The 16,901-nt window shown below is 40.4% G+C and overlaps 1 protein-coding gene across 1 annotated transcript in view; it reads right to left on the bottom strand.

The window, feature by feature from the left end:
- Positions 1 to 16,901, bottom strand: part of efna2a (ephrin-A2a) — a 47,794-nt gene that overhangs the window by 4,981 nt on the left and 25,912 nt on the right. The window contains exon 6 of the mRNA XM_010778640.1: positions 1,872 to 2,164. Within this exon, the coding sequence (XP_010776942.1) occupies positions 1,872 to 2,164 (293 nt within the window). The remainder of the gene's footprint in view (positions 1 to 1,871; positions 2,165 to 16,901) is intronic.

The following is a 16,901-nucleotide window of genomic DNA, read 5'->3' as shown; positions in this document are numbered from 1 at the left end:
ACACACACACACACACACACACACACACACACACACACACACACTCCAATCTTGTGGACTACACATTCCCCTCAGGGGTCCTAGAAATACAATACTATAGTCAGCAACTATACAACTCTGGAGGGGCCCTGTCCATCCTTACATGAGGCTGAAAACAAAAGTGTGTGTGTGTGTGTGTGTGTGTGTGTGTGTGTGTGTGTGTGTGTGTGTGTGTGTGTGTGTGTGTGTGTGTGTGTGTGGACTGGGAAAAGTGCAGTAGGACATCGGGTGGCTGTTATCTTCGCCTCTTTGGCTCTGTGACTCTCGCCTGCTGTGTCTTTGTGACAGTGTGGACAACAGAATGGGGTGATTAAGTATCTGCAAATAATAAGTGCTCATTAATAAAAGTAAATAAATCAAATAGTGATGGAGGGAACTCATTAAATAAACACATAATAGAGACTCTTTAAATGGTGTCACTGCATTCGAAGAAAAAAAAAATTACAACAAATTGAATTGAAGCCTCTATATCTGCCTAGGAATATTTGTTTGCCTTTGCTGATCACTCCAGCCGATGACCGAATAAGGACAGTATTACTGTAAGGTCAGATTCTGTACCCAAGGGCAAAAAACTCCATCAAGAGATATCTCCCACTTGTATGCCGGCCTGAAACTGATGGAAGAGGACCCTTATCCCATTATGTGTCACGGCGAGAATGCATCATCTCCTACTGAAAGGTTAAGGTCAGCTGTCAGTCGGCAGAAACACAGCTGGGAAATAAAGAGACCAGCGCACAGTGGCTGAAATGCCGTAGGGGTCATTTTCTATGTGACAAATTCTGAAAAAGATACCAATGGCAGGTAAGGTTTGGTATGACTTTCAGAGAGTTAACACAAAACTAGCTAGAAGAGGACCTTTTACATTGGTTTTAAAGAAAAGTAATTTTATTAGAGATATAGGAGAGAAATAATGAACTGCTATAGGATTGGCTTTTTGTAAATGAATTTCAATCCTCAGCTGGCAAGGCGGTGACAGACTGAAAACTTTGTTCAAACACTTCCAAAAACCTACGCATACATTCTCCTAACATGTGCTTTCTTGTGATTTTGTGAATTATGACTGTGTTCTCTCAGAAGAGTCATTTACTTTCCACACATTCTCCCTTCTGGTGTGCCACTTCAAACAGTGAAAGGTTTTGTCACAAGCCCAGCAGCTCTTGCAGTTTCCACGACGAAAAAAGTGGCACTTCTCTGCGCAGTGACAGAAAGTTTAGGCATTGACAGGAAAGCTTTTGAAAGTCAATTTAACGTGCTTTTCTGCGATTACTCACTGATCTTGCACTAAACAGTCCGGATGGGGTAAATCTATCCCATCCATCTGGCACAGCGAGCAGCTGAAAACAATGTTTAAGAGTAATTTGAAGCTACTACTTGTCCCCATGCCTGGTGCACGAATGATAGCTTTTTAACTGTTCAGAAAACAGTCTCAGGGGGTAAAGCCCATCTGCGATACTAATACATCACTTGTTGAAGTGAGCAGACACATCAATACAGCTAATATAAAAATGATTACAAACTACGCCTGGTGACATTTTTACCACTTTGCTGAGCACACCACTTATGATCGCGACAGATGCAGAGAGATACATCAAGAAATAAAGAGAGTGAGAGATTAAGGGGAGCGATTGAGAGATGGAAGGTGTGTGTGTGCCCGCCAGTGGGTGTGTGTTGTGTTTGAGAACTCTCTCAATCAACTCATCTTGATTGCGTATTTACATATCGTTTATAAAATCATATTTTGGCTAACACGCAAGCAAAGACACATTCACACAGGACAAACACTCTCTACTCAATGTCACACAGAAACACACACTGCCTGGCTGATAACCTACAGATGTAGTAGTACTCGTGTCCAGGCCTGAACTCAAAGCCCAGGGAGAAGGGAGTGAAGAGCTGGAACTTCTCCGAGAAGCGCAGGGGCCCGTCGGGGCCGCTGGGACGGTTGCACTCCCAGCGCTTGAAGCCACGCATCCTGTGCTGGCAGGAAGTGTAGCCCTCGTGGTTGACCATGAACAGGATGTAGCGTTCCATGCGCCCGTGGGACGGAAGGCCCTCGTAGTAAGGGCAGTAGATGTCCAGGTAGTCGTTAATGTTCACTGCCACCCTGTACTCTCCGTGCCAGAACCTGCAAGACACAGAGCCAACAATGAATAAAAACATGAATATGAATACTCACTAACAGTCTCAAGGATACACAGAGAATCAGTTTAGAGGGGTGAGAAGGCTTCAGGAAAGGTTTACTGAGGTGTAATGAGATACTGTCAAGCTTGTTTTAAGAACAAAAACCTACATCTTTCTATACATCGAGCACAATACTATGAATATTTACGAGTTGTATTAGATTTCTGTATGATTGCACAGCATACAGAGAACAGCCCTGAGTGTCCACTTAGTTCAGTCATGCTGTGGCCGTAATTATATGCAATCTTATCCTCGCTGTGAGGACATTTATGTGTGCCTGAACATCTCCACAGGAAGATCTGTAAAAGTCAGCTCCGAAAAAGCAACCTTTGGAGACTCCACGCATGGTTTGATGACCCTCTATCAGAAAGAATTTGTCGAAGCGTCCTTGAGCAATGCGTGGAGTCTCCAAAGGTTTCATTTCAAACTGCAGCAAAAATTCAAACCCGGAGGATGCTTTTTTTTCGATTTAATAAACAAGAGGAAGATGGAAAAAAATCAATAACAATCCCTCTGGTTACGCCATAAAACCTCGCATGGTAACCCAATTTAATTCAAATAAAGCTTGCCGAGCTATGCTTCATGGGAATTATTAGCATGTGAGGAATATTTTTTTGCACTGATAGGCTTCTCCTCAGATACTCAAGAGAAGTGGGTCATGTGATGGTAGAGAGCGCACATTATTATCCCTCAGCCCCTAAAGCAGAGTATAGAGTTTGTGGTGAATGCCCACTTAGCTCCGTACACATCGGATCACCAAGGGTAGGCATGGTGAAAAGAAGTGGGTCAGAGGTTACTGGAGAAGAAATATTAGTATATGCACACATTGTCCATGGTATACATTGTGTTAGATGTCTGCTTCTGGCACTTAGTGAAAGAGCTTGTTCTAATAATGCATGGAGCATATGGATTCATAATGTTGTGCTTGAACCCAGTTGGAGGCTCCCCAATCGCTTTTCAGTCTGAAGGCAGTTAGAGAGTATTAAAAACATATTGCTGCTTACATTATAAAGGCTTTATTTATGTTTGTGTTTTGATGCCAATGTTGTTCAAATGGGAACTACATATGTTTATCATTTTAAACTCACTGGAGTGAAACAGTCTCTCTTAGGGATGAAGATACCGATATTCTATATTTTTGTTATTGCCAACAAATGCCATTAAACGATTAAAACCAACAATATGGAGTCTCTCTCTCTCCATACTCTATGGATTCTACAATGTGGGTTTGGCTGTTATATATCTTATATGTAATGAATGAGATTCTGGATATACATCTTCCTTAAAACGAATACATTTGTATCTTAAAAAGCAGCTAGGCATTGTAGTTTTTAGCAAATGAGTTACTGTATGTCTTCCTTCAGGCTACCCACACAGTACTTGATAGTTAGATCAATTTAATTGCTGGTTTTGGTCTTTTTTTTGACGAAAAGATAATAGGAATAGCCCAAGAGAAAACAATCCATTAAAAAAAGTCATCTGTGGAAGCCGTAGTAGCTACTGTAAAAAGCACGACCAATCATTTTAGCCGACCCGGCTCAAATAACTGGATGGCCTACCTGCCTGTCAGCCTTCCATCTGTGCACAAACTTATCTCGTGCCCTCATTGGTCATGTGCGCGTTCGTGTGTGTTGGAGGAAGGGCTCTATAAGGAAGTGGCAGATTTTCTCCGGTCGTGTATTTTCAAATTCTAGCGATCTCGAGCCGGTTTCTCAAACGTACATACCCTACCTTTAATATTTACCGTGTGGTAACCTATTAGCAACATTTTACTAAAGCTTAACTCATATTTGTTTACATTTAACGCTGAGTCAGGGCTCCACATTGTAGTATTCGTCCAACCACAAGTCGTAAAATACATAACAGTGTTTCATGTATAATTTTGCTTTCATATAAGGACAGCAGAAAGCCTACACATCTTCCGGCGCAGACTGAAAACTCATCTCTTTCGACTCCACTTCGAGCGATAGAATTATTAACAAAGCACTTATATATTAATAAGTAATAAATGACTGGCTTATCTAAAGCCAGTTTACCCCCTGACCTGGATCAATTTACCCCTATACTGGGGCAAGTTGAGCCACAAGAATTTTTTTTTTTTAGAAGTAATATTTTCACTGCCCTTGATCAAATATGAATTATGATCATTGCCATTGATAGGAGACATCCTGAATTTACTATGTGTCATTTCTCCTTGCTTAGAGGACAGCAAAACTAAAAAATGGCTCAACTTACCCCACTCTCCCCTATATGATTCTGTTTTCTTCAAGTTTGTATTTGGTTGGTCGAACGCACTTATTGTAAGTCGCTTTGGATAAAAGCGTCAGCTAAATGCAATGTAATGTAATATCAGCCCCCTGATGTGAAATAATAGGCTACAATACATACATGATATTTAAGATATTTTATTCACCAGCACTCCATAAATAATATATCCCAAGGGTTTGACTTGATCATCTTTTATATTCTTTTGCATCTCTAACAACTGCTACCCCCGCGACCCGACCACGGATAAGCGGGAGAAGATGGATGGATGGATCTCTAACAACCCGCGCTCATTCAAAATGTAAGTTTCACTCTTCAGAAAGCCATCTAACATATCAGATGGCTGTTTGAAATTCATCAGCGTGACATCCCTTTGCGGGCATGTGCACACGCCTGCGTCGATAGAGGACGCCTAAACTAGCGCTCATCATGAATATAATCAATTTAATTTCAGATGTTTCATCTCGACAACATTTCTTGAATTCAGCTGCAGCACATTAGCAAATCTTGTTTCTCGAAGCTCGGTAAATTTGAGCAGCAGGAAAATGTCTCCGATCAAATGCCCGTAAACAGTTGTTGGGCAATCTCGACGTCTCAGGGGGCGCGCACACACAGACTGAGCTTTTTAAACAAATTCATCATCTTCCCCCGCACCTTTGCAGTAATTGATTGCCTGGAATGAAGACATTTTGGTCGAAGAACTTTTGGTTAGTGGGATATTTAGCTTTGGGACAAATTATCCCTCCAACGGCAGCCCTATCTCTCTCCCAGAGGGCAAATCAGGAAGTGAGTTAGATGTGAAATGAGCGCCTTCATGCTTCGGTGCCCTATCAGAGCGAGTTTTGCAGGTTCTAAAGGGATCCTTGAACAGATCATTTAGAGGCATTGATCCACTGGGGAGCTCCTCTCGGCTCTCTCTGCTCCCAATCAACTCTGATTAACAACTAAAGAGGGAAAGCAGCGAGAGAAACAGAGGATGCACAGAATGAGAATAAAAAGGCTGGAGTAAAAAGAGATGGGAGGAATATATATACGTGCAGAATGAAGACAAAAGCTATCAGAAAGAGGAGGGAGGGGGACGGAGAATGATAACAAGACTGCATGAAATTAAAGTAAAACAAGACAGACAGAGGAGAAAAAGGCAGAAGGAAAGAAAGAGCAGAAGAGGAGGAGGAGGCCAGCTGGAGGAAGAGCAGATGGAGTAGGAGTTTTTTTATTTCAATTTGTACCTCTGTGCTTTTTCATCTGAGACAAATGTGCTCTGCTTATTGATTGTGCACTGATATACCATCTGAGTATTAGTTTGGGCATATACGTTGGAATGTAGGCCTATGTAGGGTGTGTGTGTGTGTGTGTGTGTGTGTGTGTGTGTGTGTGTGTGTGTGTGTGTGTGTGTGTGTGTGTGTGTGTGTGTGTGTGTGTGTGTGTGTGTGTGTGTGTGTGTGTGTGGGTGTGTTTTGGTTAAATCATAGCTTGGAAGGAAAAGTATGTCTCCATGAGTGAGGGTGCTCAATTCAAGAAANNNGTGTGTGTGTGTGTGTGTGTGTGTGTGTGTGTGTGTGTGTGTGTGTGTGTGTGTGTGTGTGTGTGAGTGTGGGTGTGGGTGTGTGTGTGTGTGTGTGTGTGTGTATGCAGCACTAGCCCGCGTCCCGCCACAAGAGTGTGTGTGTGTGTGTGTGTGTGTGTGTGTGTGTGTGTGTGGGTGTGTTTTGGTTAAATCATAGCTTGGAAGGAAAAGTATGTCTCCATGAGTGAGGGTGCTCAATTCAAGAAAGGGCTAATGTGCCAGGATACATTAGGTTGTATTAAGCCACTCAGCGCCCTGCCCTGCTCCTGTGACACTGTCTGCATTACTAATATGCCAAGCTGAGAGGTGTGTGTGTGTGTGTGTGTGTGTGTGTGTGTGTGTGTGTGTGTGTGTGTGTGTGTGTGTGTGTGTGTGTGTGTGTGTGTGTGTGTGTGTGTGTGTGTGTGTGTTAGTGGAGGTTTTGGTGTGTCTTTCTTTCATTTTACCCCCTTCATTATTTAAGCGCCATCAAACCTATTAGAGACATCATAATACTCTGGGATATGCATGAAGCTGCCATAACACTAACAAAAAGTGACAATCAAAATGTATTGTAGAGTGTTTGACTATGATGTTCGTTGACACTGCGTGAAATCCAACTATCTGCCCGATTATATACCTCAAGTGGAAAATATACTTTTCTTTTCACTGGGATTGTCTAATTTTATGACACACAATAATGTATCCCATCATAAAAACGTAATAAATGTCATGATACAGTGGAAGTGGTGGAAAAAGTATGTATTATCAGCTAAATGTACTTAAAGTGGACCTATCATGCTATATTTTAAAAATATATTGTAGGGCCATACCTATACAAAACATGTCTGTGAAGTTTTTTTTTCACAATACCAAACAGATCACTCATTGTAGCCATGCCTCATATACTGCTCAAACCCCTCTTTTGAAGCCCTGTTAGAGAAACGCAGATTTTGGGTCCTTAGCTTGAAAAAAATAAAGAAGAGGAGGCGGAGCTAATGCCTGATTAGAATTCTACCGGAGATAAAGTTAAATTCTGCTGTGATAAAACGCCATCCTGTTTAAACCACGTCAAGGATTATTTCTGAAACAGTATGGAGCTCTGAGTTCTTTTTTTATTTCCTGCTTTTTAAACACATGTGCTTTTCAGTACAGGTTAGCTCTGAGTGTTAGATTTGGGTACGGAGGAAAAGAGAGAGGGTTTTATTTTCTGACGCTGCGTGAGTTCCCCGACACACCGGGGACACATATGTATGTATAAAAGACATCACAAAGTGCATTTTGCATGATAGGTCCCCTTTAAAGTATCAAAAGTACTCGTTGTGCAGAATGCTTCTTATAAATGTGTTGTACAGAATATTATATTATTCCAATTTTATCACTAGAAAATACATATAAGAGTTTTTTTAATGTTGTTCTTCGTCAATATGGAGCAGATTTAGGAAAGTACTGAGTATATCACTAGTGAATAGTATATTAGGTATGTGTTTGTGTGCAATGCATAGAGAGAGATCTGGCAGGTTAAATAGAGCGGCATACTGTAAGGAGACTCTGTTTGGTTGGTCGTAGAGTGGCAAGGGGCGTTATGTATGAATGCAGCATTAGTGCTCGAGTTGACTGCCTGAACTAGCTCGCAGGCTTCGCCCCATTTCAGAAAAAAGTACAACATTTCCCTGGGAAATGTAGTGAAGTACAAACTAGCAGAAAATGGAAATAATCAAGTAAAGTAAAAGCAGCCCAAAATGATACTTAAGTGCATTACTTGAGTAAATGTACTCAGTTACATTCCACCACTGTAGTGGACTAAGTACAGTACAAAATAAAAATATTCCACTAATTCTTTAACGAATTCAGCGGGATAAGAAACCGTGTACATACTTCTTATTTTCTGGGTGAGAAAACCTGATTATCTTTCTTTTCCAGAAAAAAATTGACTTTCTGTATTTCTGGCATATTGACAGTCATTATTATTCCCCCACACACAACTAACAAAAGGAGGAAAAACCTGATAATTAAATTCAGGGAGGACGGGAAAATATTTAATACTATATTTTTGATTTCAATCCTAGCAGAGTTTCGATGAAAAAAAGCATTATCCTAAAAAATGACCATAAAAAAGATTGCTGTTGAAGGGCACTGTGTTCGGTACACCATCTTTTTTCAAATTTCTGTTCCACAGCTTGAAGCAATTTCTTTTTAATATTGTCAGTGTGTAAACCTGTGCAATGTTTTATGATGGTTTGCTTAGTCCCTAATCCCCTGATGTCTCACAGATTCTCCTCACTCATTCACTGCGATTGAATTGTGTGGTGAGGTTAGTCAGAGGCAGCCGAAAGGACTCGGCTTTTGGCTGCTGGATCTCAAATAGATGTCAAAATCTATTATTGAGGTTTTACGGTATTGTGAACGCAGGTCAGGCTGAAAAGAAAATAGAAACTGAGAAGTTTAAAAGTTGAAATGAAAGATTAAGGGGAAAAAAGAATGGAAGCTTAAGTCTTAGTGTGCGTTAAATGTAAGTACTGTATATGTACGTACAGTTAAAGTGTGTGTGTGTGTGTGTAGTGGACTCTTCTTAGTATTCTGGTGAGTCATCAACATCAACTCTCCGCATGGCTGTGATCAAAGCTTGTTGGAGAAGCCTCGGATGTTTACCATACCTGCCTGCGTCCTAAACAGCAGGCCGGATCAACCGACACATCAAAGGACGCCTCGCTGTCTCTCACTCCTCACTATGTCGTCACCACTCGCTCCATTCAGACGTTTCTTTTTTTTTAGCTGCAGCTTTTCTTGATCTCCCTCCATCACTCAGACTAAGGAAAAAGTACAGAAAACACTGCTCTAGGTGCGGGACGTCAGTCAACAAAAACTGCTCTCCAAACTCCATCGTGTTTTTGGATCAAAAGATGCTTCAAAGGGAAGCTCGGAGAAATGTATCGATGCAACGCTTCGACCTACTGGGTTTGGCAAGGTCGGGAAAACATCCTTGTAAACAAAAGCACTATGACAACTTTTCCTTTTCCAATGTGTGCTGTTTTTTCAATGCCCTATGTGTGTTATTATTTGGATAAATTATTAAATATACTCCTTCCTCCATTTTAACAAGTATCACCCTGTTCTATTGCATCAAGCACAGAGACTGGCCCTAAAGAACGACGACAGACTGAGTTGTTTCAGCAGGTGCCCCAAAAACAACAGATGCTTATGTTCAAATGACAGTCTCGAGTGGCTGCAGTAATTAGAATGGATGGATGAGTCAACAAAACACTACTTTAACACGGGACACAGCTGTTCAACGACCACAGTCACTTCCTAAACATCACCACGTGTTCATTAGCAAAAGCATGACAACAAAGCTTCCACTACAGGAGATTTCTGCACATGAATTGGTAGGCACAGACCCATGATGATTGGGTCTTCATTTTCTTAAACTTTGGAGGATTTCTTGCGTATAGGAACGACCAAGAGCAGGTGGGTGCCATTCATATTCTGCGCTAGCATGATGCTACATTCCTGATCAACTGTATTGGTAATACCGAGCCTAAAACGTATCATATTCCCACAAAGGCAATTAAAATTCAACTTTCCAAATGTTTTATGAGGAAGGAAAAGCACTCCGGACTTTTTAACTGAGTAAAACTGAATGTTAACATAACCTGTGTTTATTTAGAAAAACCCTTAAACCAGAATCCTACGGTAAATAACAAGCAACGCAAGCATTTGCATATCCCAGTGAAATCAAACTTCTTATTCTCTTTGATAGTAGAGAAAAACATATTGCTTAGTATCCACATTTCTCCACGTTTCTAGGAAGAAGGAGTCAAGAAGAGCAAGTGGAGGAATCAGCTGTGGATCGATTTCCATCTTTTAAACATCTTCGCTCTTGCAGTTCGAAGATCGGAAACTTTTGTTGCTAACTTCTAACTGCAGGCACTGTGTATAATACTTTCTCTAAGCACTTTGAGTCTACTCCTGCCGTATTAAATGTGTTGAATAAATAAACATCATCATTCTCTTATTGACAGTAATGGACATCCGGTAGGCTCTCACCACACACCAACACGGAGAGATTGCACCATCATCACCGGCTAATTACGGCCGATTCCAGGCCCAGTTAAAAGGGAAATATGGAGTCCTTTGAATGTGAAATTTCAAATTAAGCATCTGAAAAATGCACAATTTCACCTCATTTTGGTTTTTGGCAGGGAGAAAACGTACGTAGCCTCAATCACATTGCTCTCTCTGTCTGCAGCGCTGATGTCTCTCCAATTAACTCCACATTACTCTCCGTTTCTATTCCTCCATCTTCATCTTCTCCTGTCTCTTCTCTGTCTCTTGCTCCTTTTTCTCTTTCTTTCGCTCAATCTTCATCGCTTCTCCTTTCAGATTCATTTATTCGTTCTGCTTTTTCTTTCTCTCCAGGAGCTACACATCTTTTGACATTGTTACTTTGTCTTATTCTCAATTTTCATGACTCTAATTCTTGGTTCAGTTTTCTCTTCCTTATTCTCTCCTTAGTCTTAACTTCTCCCCCCATATCCGAGCATTTTCACTTCCCCCCACCTTGCCTCCTACTGCTTCAAATTGATTCACACACACACACACACACACACACACACACACACACACACACACACACACACACACACACACACACACACACACACACACACACACACACACACACACAGAAACACATATTTCTCTTGCTAAGACTCTTTAGCTGCTTTTCTCTCAGCAGGAGATGTTCCTTTCTCATGCTGTCATCTCTGCCTGAGCCTCCCGCTGCATTGCTGCTGAAGCTTTCTTAGGTAGCCTATATGGGGCAAAGAAAATACTTCACCTCCCCCTACACAAACACATGGTGAGAAACATAACCGCACATATACAGTATGTACATAAATATAAAATACCAGGGCTCATGTATGTAAACACATTACACATTCATTCAGAACATACAGTACACAATGGAATTGGTGTACAAGGAAGAACTGGGATTCATAATCAACGCTGTTTAATTATGCAAATTAGCAAATTAGCTCTTGATCCTCACTTACTACGTAAACACATGCACACAAACACTCACTACAAGAAATATCCCAAACAAAACACATGAATATGATACTGTACATCACACACTGCAGCAACCGTCACACACTCACATTCCCGAGCTCAAGTTTGTTTTGTTTTCAGTTCCACATCTGTCACTCTGAATGATGTCGCCCGTGGATCAGCGCGGTGACATTCAGCACTTCTGAAAGGTTATTATGTATTTCTTCAAGACGGGCAACAACACGGACCCCCTGGGGGTTAACCACCGCCTGTGCCAATCCCTGGCAAATTCACACACACACACACACACACACACACACACACACACGCACACACACACACACACACACACACACACACTGTCACACACAAACATGCGCCCCATCATACATGCAGACAACCCGACACCCACTGCACTGAATTAACATAACAAAACCTGTCAGGAAAGAATCTCCAGAAAACCCCCGGAAGGGTTATTGTCACCTTGCTGATGTGGCAGCAAAAACAAAACAAAAAAAAGAGAAAAGAGACCTAAAGCCAGACAGACACGGCGACAAAGCCACTGATGGATGGACAAGCAGGACGAGTGAGTCAGGCGGAGGAGAGGACAAGCTGACAGGCTGACAGACAGAGTGCATGATATGCCTGTATCACTCTCCCTGTTTTCTGAGGGGGCTTTTTGCCATGAGGCAGCACCAGCTTTGCCAGCGTAAACAGCAGTAAGGCAGTATTGGTATCGACAGGTTTGGCCCACAGCTCAGTGAGAAGGAGTTGACGGCTGGTGTCCGAGCGCACCAATGGGAATCTCTCAACACGGAGACCAGAAGGGATTTGTGTCAGCACCCTGCAGGAATGTCACGTATCCACAGTGTCAATGTTTAAAGAACAGAGAGGAGAACTTCACTGATTTATTTTTCATTCCACCATGAATTCTTTAGTTTTGATGAAATTTTAAACACTTTTTTCCCCTTCTTTTTTACAGATTGGGACACGGTCGGATGTCGATCAAAAATGTCCAACGATATATTTCTTTCATTTCCGTTCTTTTATACATTTCAACAAAACATTCTACGTTTGGCAAGGATAGCAACTTTGCATAACCAAAGACTACATTGTGTGTCTTGCACGACGAATCTGCACAAAGATTACTCAGGTGTCGCTGTAAAAAGTCTAGGTACAAGAGAAAGAGCGTATTGTTTGATGCTCATAATATCCCCTTTTGAAGTTATTAATCTATTTGTTTTTATACTTGTTTGGTTATCCACTTTATTCCACAGTTAATTATAGACACAAATAATGCAGTCTATGCAGCAAATCCTACTTTCACAATGGTTATAATGTTCTGTTTTTCTTTAAACTGTTTTATTGAGTATTTTTTAGGAATTTGTTTTCCTAAGAGAGGTTCTTCTGTTATTGATGCTACCGTAATGGACATGGGGTGCACACACAAAGACTGCGCACTTGCAAAGTTGCTATAGGTAATGTTGACATAGTTAACTGAATGGGTTTTAAGATACTCATTTGTATGCCAATATTTGATATTGATAGAGAGGGACAGGAAATGGGCCAGTGCGGTGTGCACCCTCAGCACCCTCGGGTCGCCCTGGTTTATCGGGTTCTTACTCTTTGATTGACAGTCTGACTGACAGATTGATTGTCGGAGTGACAACACGATTATGTAACTCCCTGAATCAGCCAGATAAAATGCCTTAAGGCTGGTTGGCCCACTGACTGACTGCCTTATTAACTAATCACCTCACTATCAGACTGGGTGAAAAAAATGGGCAGCAATCTGACTGACTGACTGACTGACTGACTGGCTACTAATCTTTCACATGAAAAAGTGTGTCAAACCCACCGGCTGACTGACTGACTTATTAACTGTATGCCTCCAGGATCTTCATTTAATATGGATGGGTTGATCCAGATTGACGAGGTGAACTAATCCATGTAGTTTGGGTCAAAACGTTTGAGCCTCTTTGGGTTGGAAGTCGCAGAGGGAGCGAACGGGGGAAAGCTGGTGTATAGATTGCTTTGCAGCATCCCTAATGAGTAATTAAACACTTGAATGGAGTCCAATTAAGATACACACTGTATTTGCAGGCACACACACACACACACACACACACACACACACACACACACACACACACACACACACACACACACACACACACACACACACACACACACACACACACACACGTATGCATATCGCATGCATCTTAGCATTAAAAACATCAGCATGTAAACAAAAATGACACACATATGGAAGCATTCACGCTCACGCTAATAGCCAAACTCACACACACAGGTCTCGCCACATTAGGTGGAGCCTTATGTGCTGAATGTTGTGCATGGTTCTGAATGGAGTGAAGGTCAATGCTGTCTGACTCTAAAAGCGAGTCCCCCCCCTCCCCTCCGTCTGTTCCATTTTGTCTTTCTCTTCTCCCTGTGATTGTGTCTCCATCTTGATCTGCAACTCTTTCTTTCTCCATTGTTCTGTCTATTTCTCTTTGTGTCAATCTATCTTTCTGTCACTCAGCTTCAAATTCAATCTCGGGGCCAATTCGAAGCCAAAAGAACCAACAAACAGATTCTGAACCGAGATAGTCCTCACAAGAAAGACGACAGCAGAAGTTTGTATGTCCAACACTTTGAAATGACCTCTGTTGACCTCTAAAGAACGGTATATTATGACTCTCAGGAGGAAGTAACTTGACATTGTTTGATGCGGTGTAACTAAGTAGTTTGTCTGATAGTAGTCTGTCTTTAACTGTGTTGATGTATGCACCATGTACATCAAGACACATTTCTCGTATACATGTGTTAACCTACTTGGCAATAAACCATGCTTTACTGCATACCAAATGTGCTGTTTTTAAAGGGAATGAAAACCACCTGTTTTATCATTCAGAATGGACATGAAGGTGGCCGTTAAGGTGCTATACACTAAATCTTTCGATCAGTTCAATTAAAGCGAAAGAAACACATTTCAGGTTAAATAATAGTTCCAACATTTCATTTTCATCACTTGGGGAACTGTCTCCTTCTTTGCTACTTATGAAACATGAGTTAGTGTCTTTCTTGCTGCTGCTGTCTCTCTCCGTCTTTTCATATTCCTGTCTCCCACTCACCACATCTTCAATCCCACTGTGCCCAAACCCTCTTTTCTCATCTTCTTCCCTGCCACTGATCTCCCCAAATTCCTACCCCCCCCCCAAACCCTCTTCTATTCTGTCTCTTTCAAAAAATGTCTCCTCTGCAAACCTTACATATCCAACTAAAGTCTTAACCAGAAGATGTATTCTTAAGGCTTGTACCACATCTTGGTGAGATAATGAACGCTTTTTGCAGATGCTCTTTGTAGAACCACGCTCAAATAGTTGGCATAGACCCCTAACAGCATGTGCAATGCCACAAATCAGCTCACACACACACACACACACACACACACACACACACACACACACACACACACACACACACACACACACACACACACACACACACACCGCTCTCTCCTCTGTTGTCATGGAGTTGAGCTTTCTTTAAATCACAGAGCATATAACACCGCTCTGTTAATTACATGTCCTGTGACCTCTTTTGAGAATAGGATAATCCCCAAAAGGGTTCTCAGAAATGTATCGTTAAAAAACATTCAGGTTCTTCCAGCACCATTTTTCTGTGCAAGACTGATTACCCAGATTACCCAACTTCTGTGCACAGCCAATCAAATCAGTGCATTTCAAACTGTATTTTACATAAAATGGTACGGTCACTTTTACGAGCCGCACAAACCAACAGGAGGCATGACTTTGAACTGCATCCCACGTTAGCTTTCAAGCTAATAACTCCTACAAACAAGGACACATCTGCGTTTTGCAACTACACTTGTTGAACAAGCAACCATACATTTGCTTATTTAAATGTAACAGCTTGAAAACATATCTGCAAATGTCAATCGTTTAAAGGTTTGATTCCGTGGGCCTTATTCTGCTAACAAATCATTACATTCAGTGCATTCACACAAACAAGATCAAGTGTATGCATTTTGCAAGAGGAACAGAGGGACCTGATTTCCCAAGCTGGTTTCTCACAGTGATTTCTTAGGCTAATCTACTTGTTACATATATTATGCATGTGCATGACAAAGCATTTAGAGAGGGGGGGGGAGTATCTAGCTGAACAGTTGGAACAAAGAAGAGATCATTATGCGTAGCAATGAAACCATCTATTCAAAATAATGTAATCCAAAGTCAAACTAAGACTCACACAAAAGTGTAAATCTAAATAAATTGGTTTCCACAGCTGGACATTTGCCTATTCCTACGTTTTGGGGGAAATCATTCGCCCCCATACTGACCTGCTGCATGTATTTGTAAATGTGCAGTCACCAGGTTATTCCAGAGCACAGAGGGGGTTTTCAATGAAATCTTATAGCTCTGAATTACTTGTTTCCTGTGTATACAAAAACCTACCGATTGTCCCTCCTTCACTGCCAGATCAGCTGTCAATCAAAGATTCAATTCCTCAAGGCTTTATCGTCATATTGTATGTACTATAGGATATAAAACAATACAAAAAAACAATAAAAATAGTGCCGAAAAAACATAATATACATTAAATCATTTAAAACCCTAACCCTAAGCCAAACACCACTTTCTTTCTACCAAAAATAAAAACATAGGTACTGTATTTGTGACTTTGAAGTCTTTATTGGTCACTAAAGATTAAAGAACATAAGTCAATATAATGAGATATTAAGTCAATATAATGAGATATTAAGTCAATATAATTAGATAGCTAAGTCAATATAATGAAATAACTATTTATTTTTTAATAACTCATTATAATGACTTGAGAAAATGATTTATGTAAAAATGTTTTATTTACATTTTAGATTTCTTTTATTTGACGCTTTTTTTTTACAGTTTTATGTTTACCTTAAAATTACAAAGAAATATCTTAAAGTCTTATAATAGTAATACACTTTTATATTACGAGTTACATATTTAATTACGGATAATACTTTTTATTTTACGTACATCTGCATGTATTTTCTGAAAGTGCAAAAATACTCTAAATATTATATAGTAAATGTACTGTTATTGTCAAAATACTTAAAATAATGTTTTGGGTTGTTTATAGTTAATATCTGTCATTTTACAGGATTTTGCAAGTTATTTAAAAAAACATGATAATTACTATAACAATTTACAGTTATTTCCTGTAAAATTACGATCTTTTTTTACAGTGCACTGCTGGGACCATAATCCACAAAATAATATGCAGTTTCACTTTCACTTTCTTTCTCTCATCATCTCTACGTTAAAACCCTTAGATGCAAGAGTGACTGGACCCTACACTCTTCCATAAGTGGGTCAAAAAGGACCCGTATTAGAATAATGTGTTTTTATGCCATTTTTGTCATTTCGGTTAAGAAAAATCACTTGTATAATATTTAGTATTATATTTTGGTTCACACTAGATTTTTCACTTTATAATTTTAGACATTTTTTTTACATTTTGAAAAAAAACGTTTTGAACATGTTGATGCAAAGATCTCCGCTATTCTGAGACCCTCGCAGTATTCCAGTCCCTTTTCAAAACTCATCTCTTCTCCTCTTGTCTACTCATAGCCCACCCCCCATCAATCCATGCCGGTTGATCAAGTTTGATAGTCCTATACCCCCCACCCTAACCTTCGCTTATATTGTAAAGCGATTTTGAGTAATTGAAAAGCCCTAAACAAATATCATATATTTTTATTATTATTATTATACTGACAGGTATCAGATCTTGCTATGTAAAATAATCT

The sequence above is a fragment of the Notothenia coriiceps genome, unplaced genomic scaffold, assembly GCF_000735185.1.
Source record: "Notothenia coriiceps isolate Sejong01 unplaced genomic scaffold, NC01 NC01_scaffold00019351, whole genome shotgun sequence".
In the NCBI taxonomy this organism is placed as follows: domain Eukaryota; kingdom Metazoa; phylum Chordata; class Actinopteri; order Perciformes; family Nototheniidae; genus Notothenia; species Notothenia coriiceps.
This window is presented reverse-complemented; position numbering and strand designations above follow the sequence as displayed.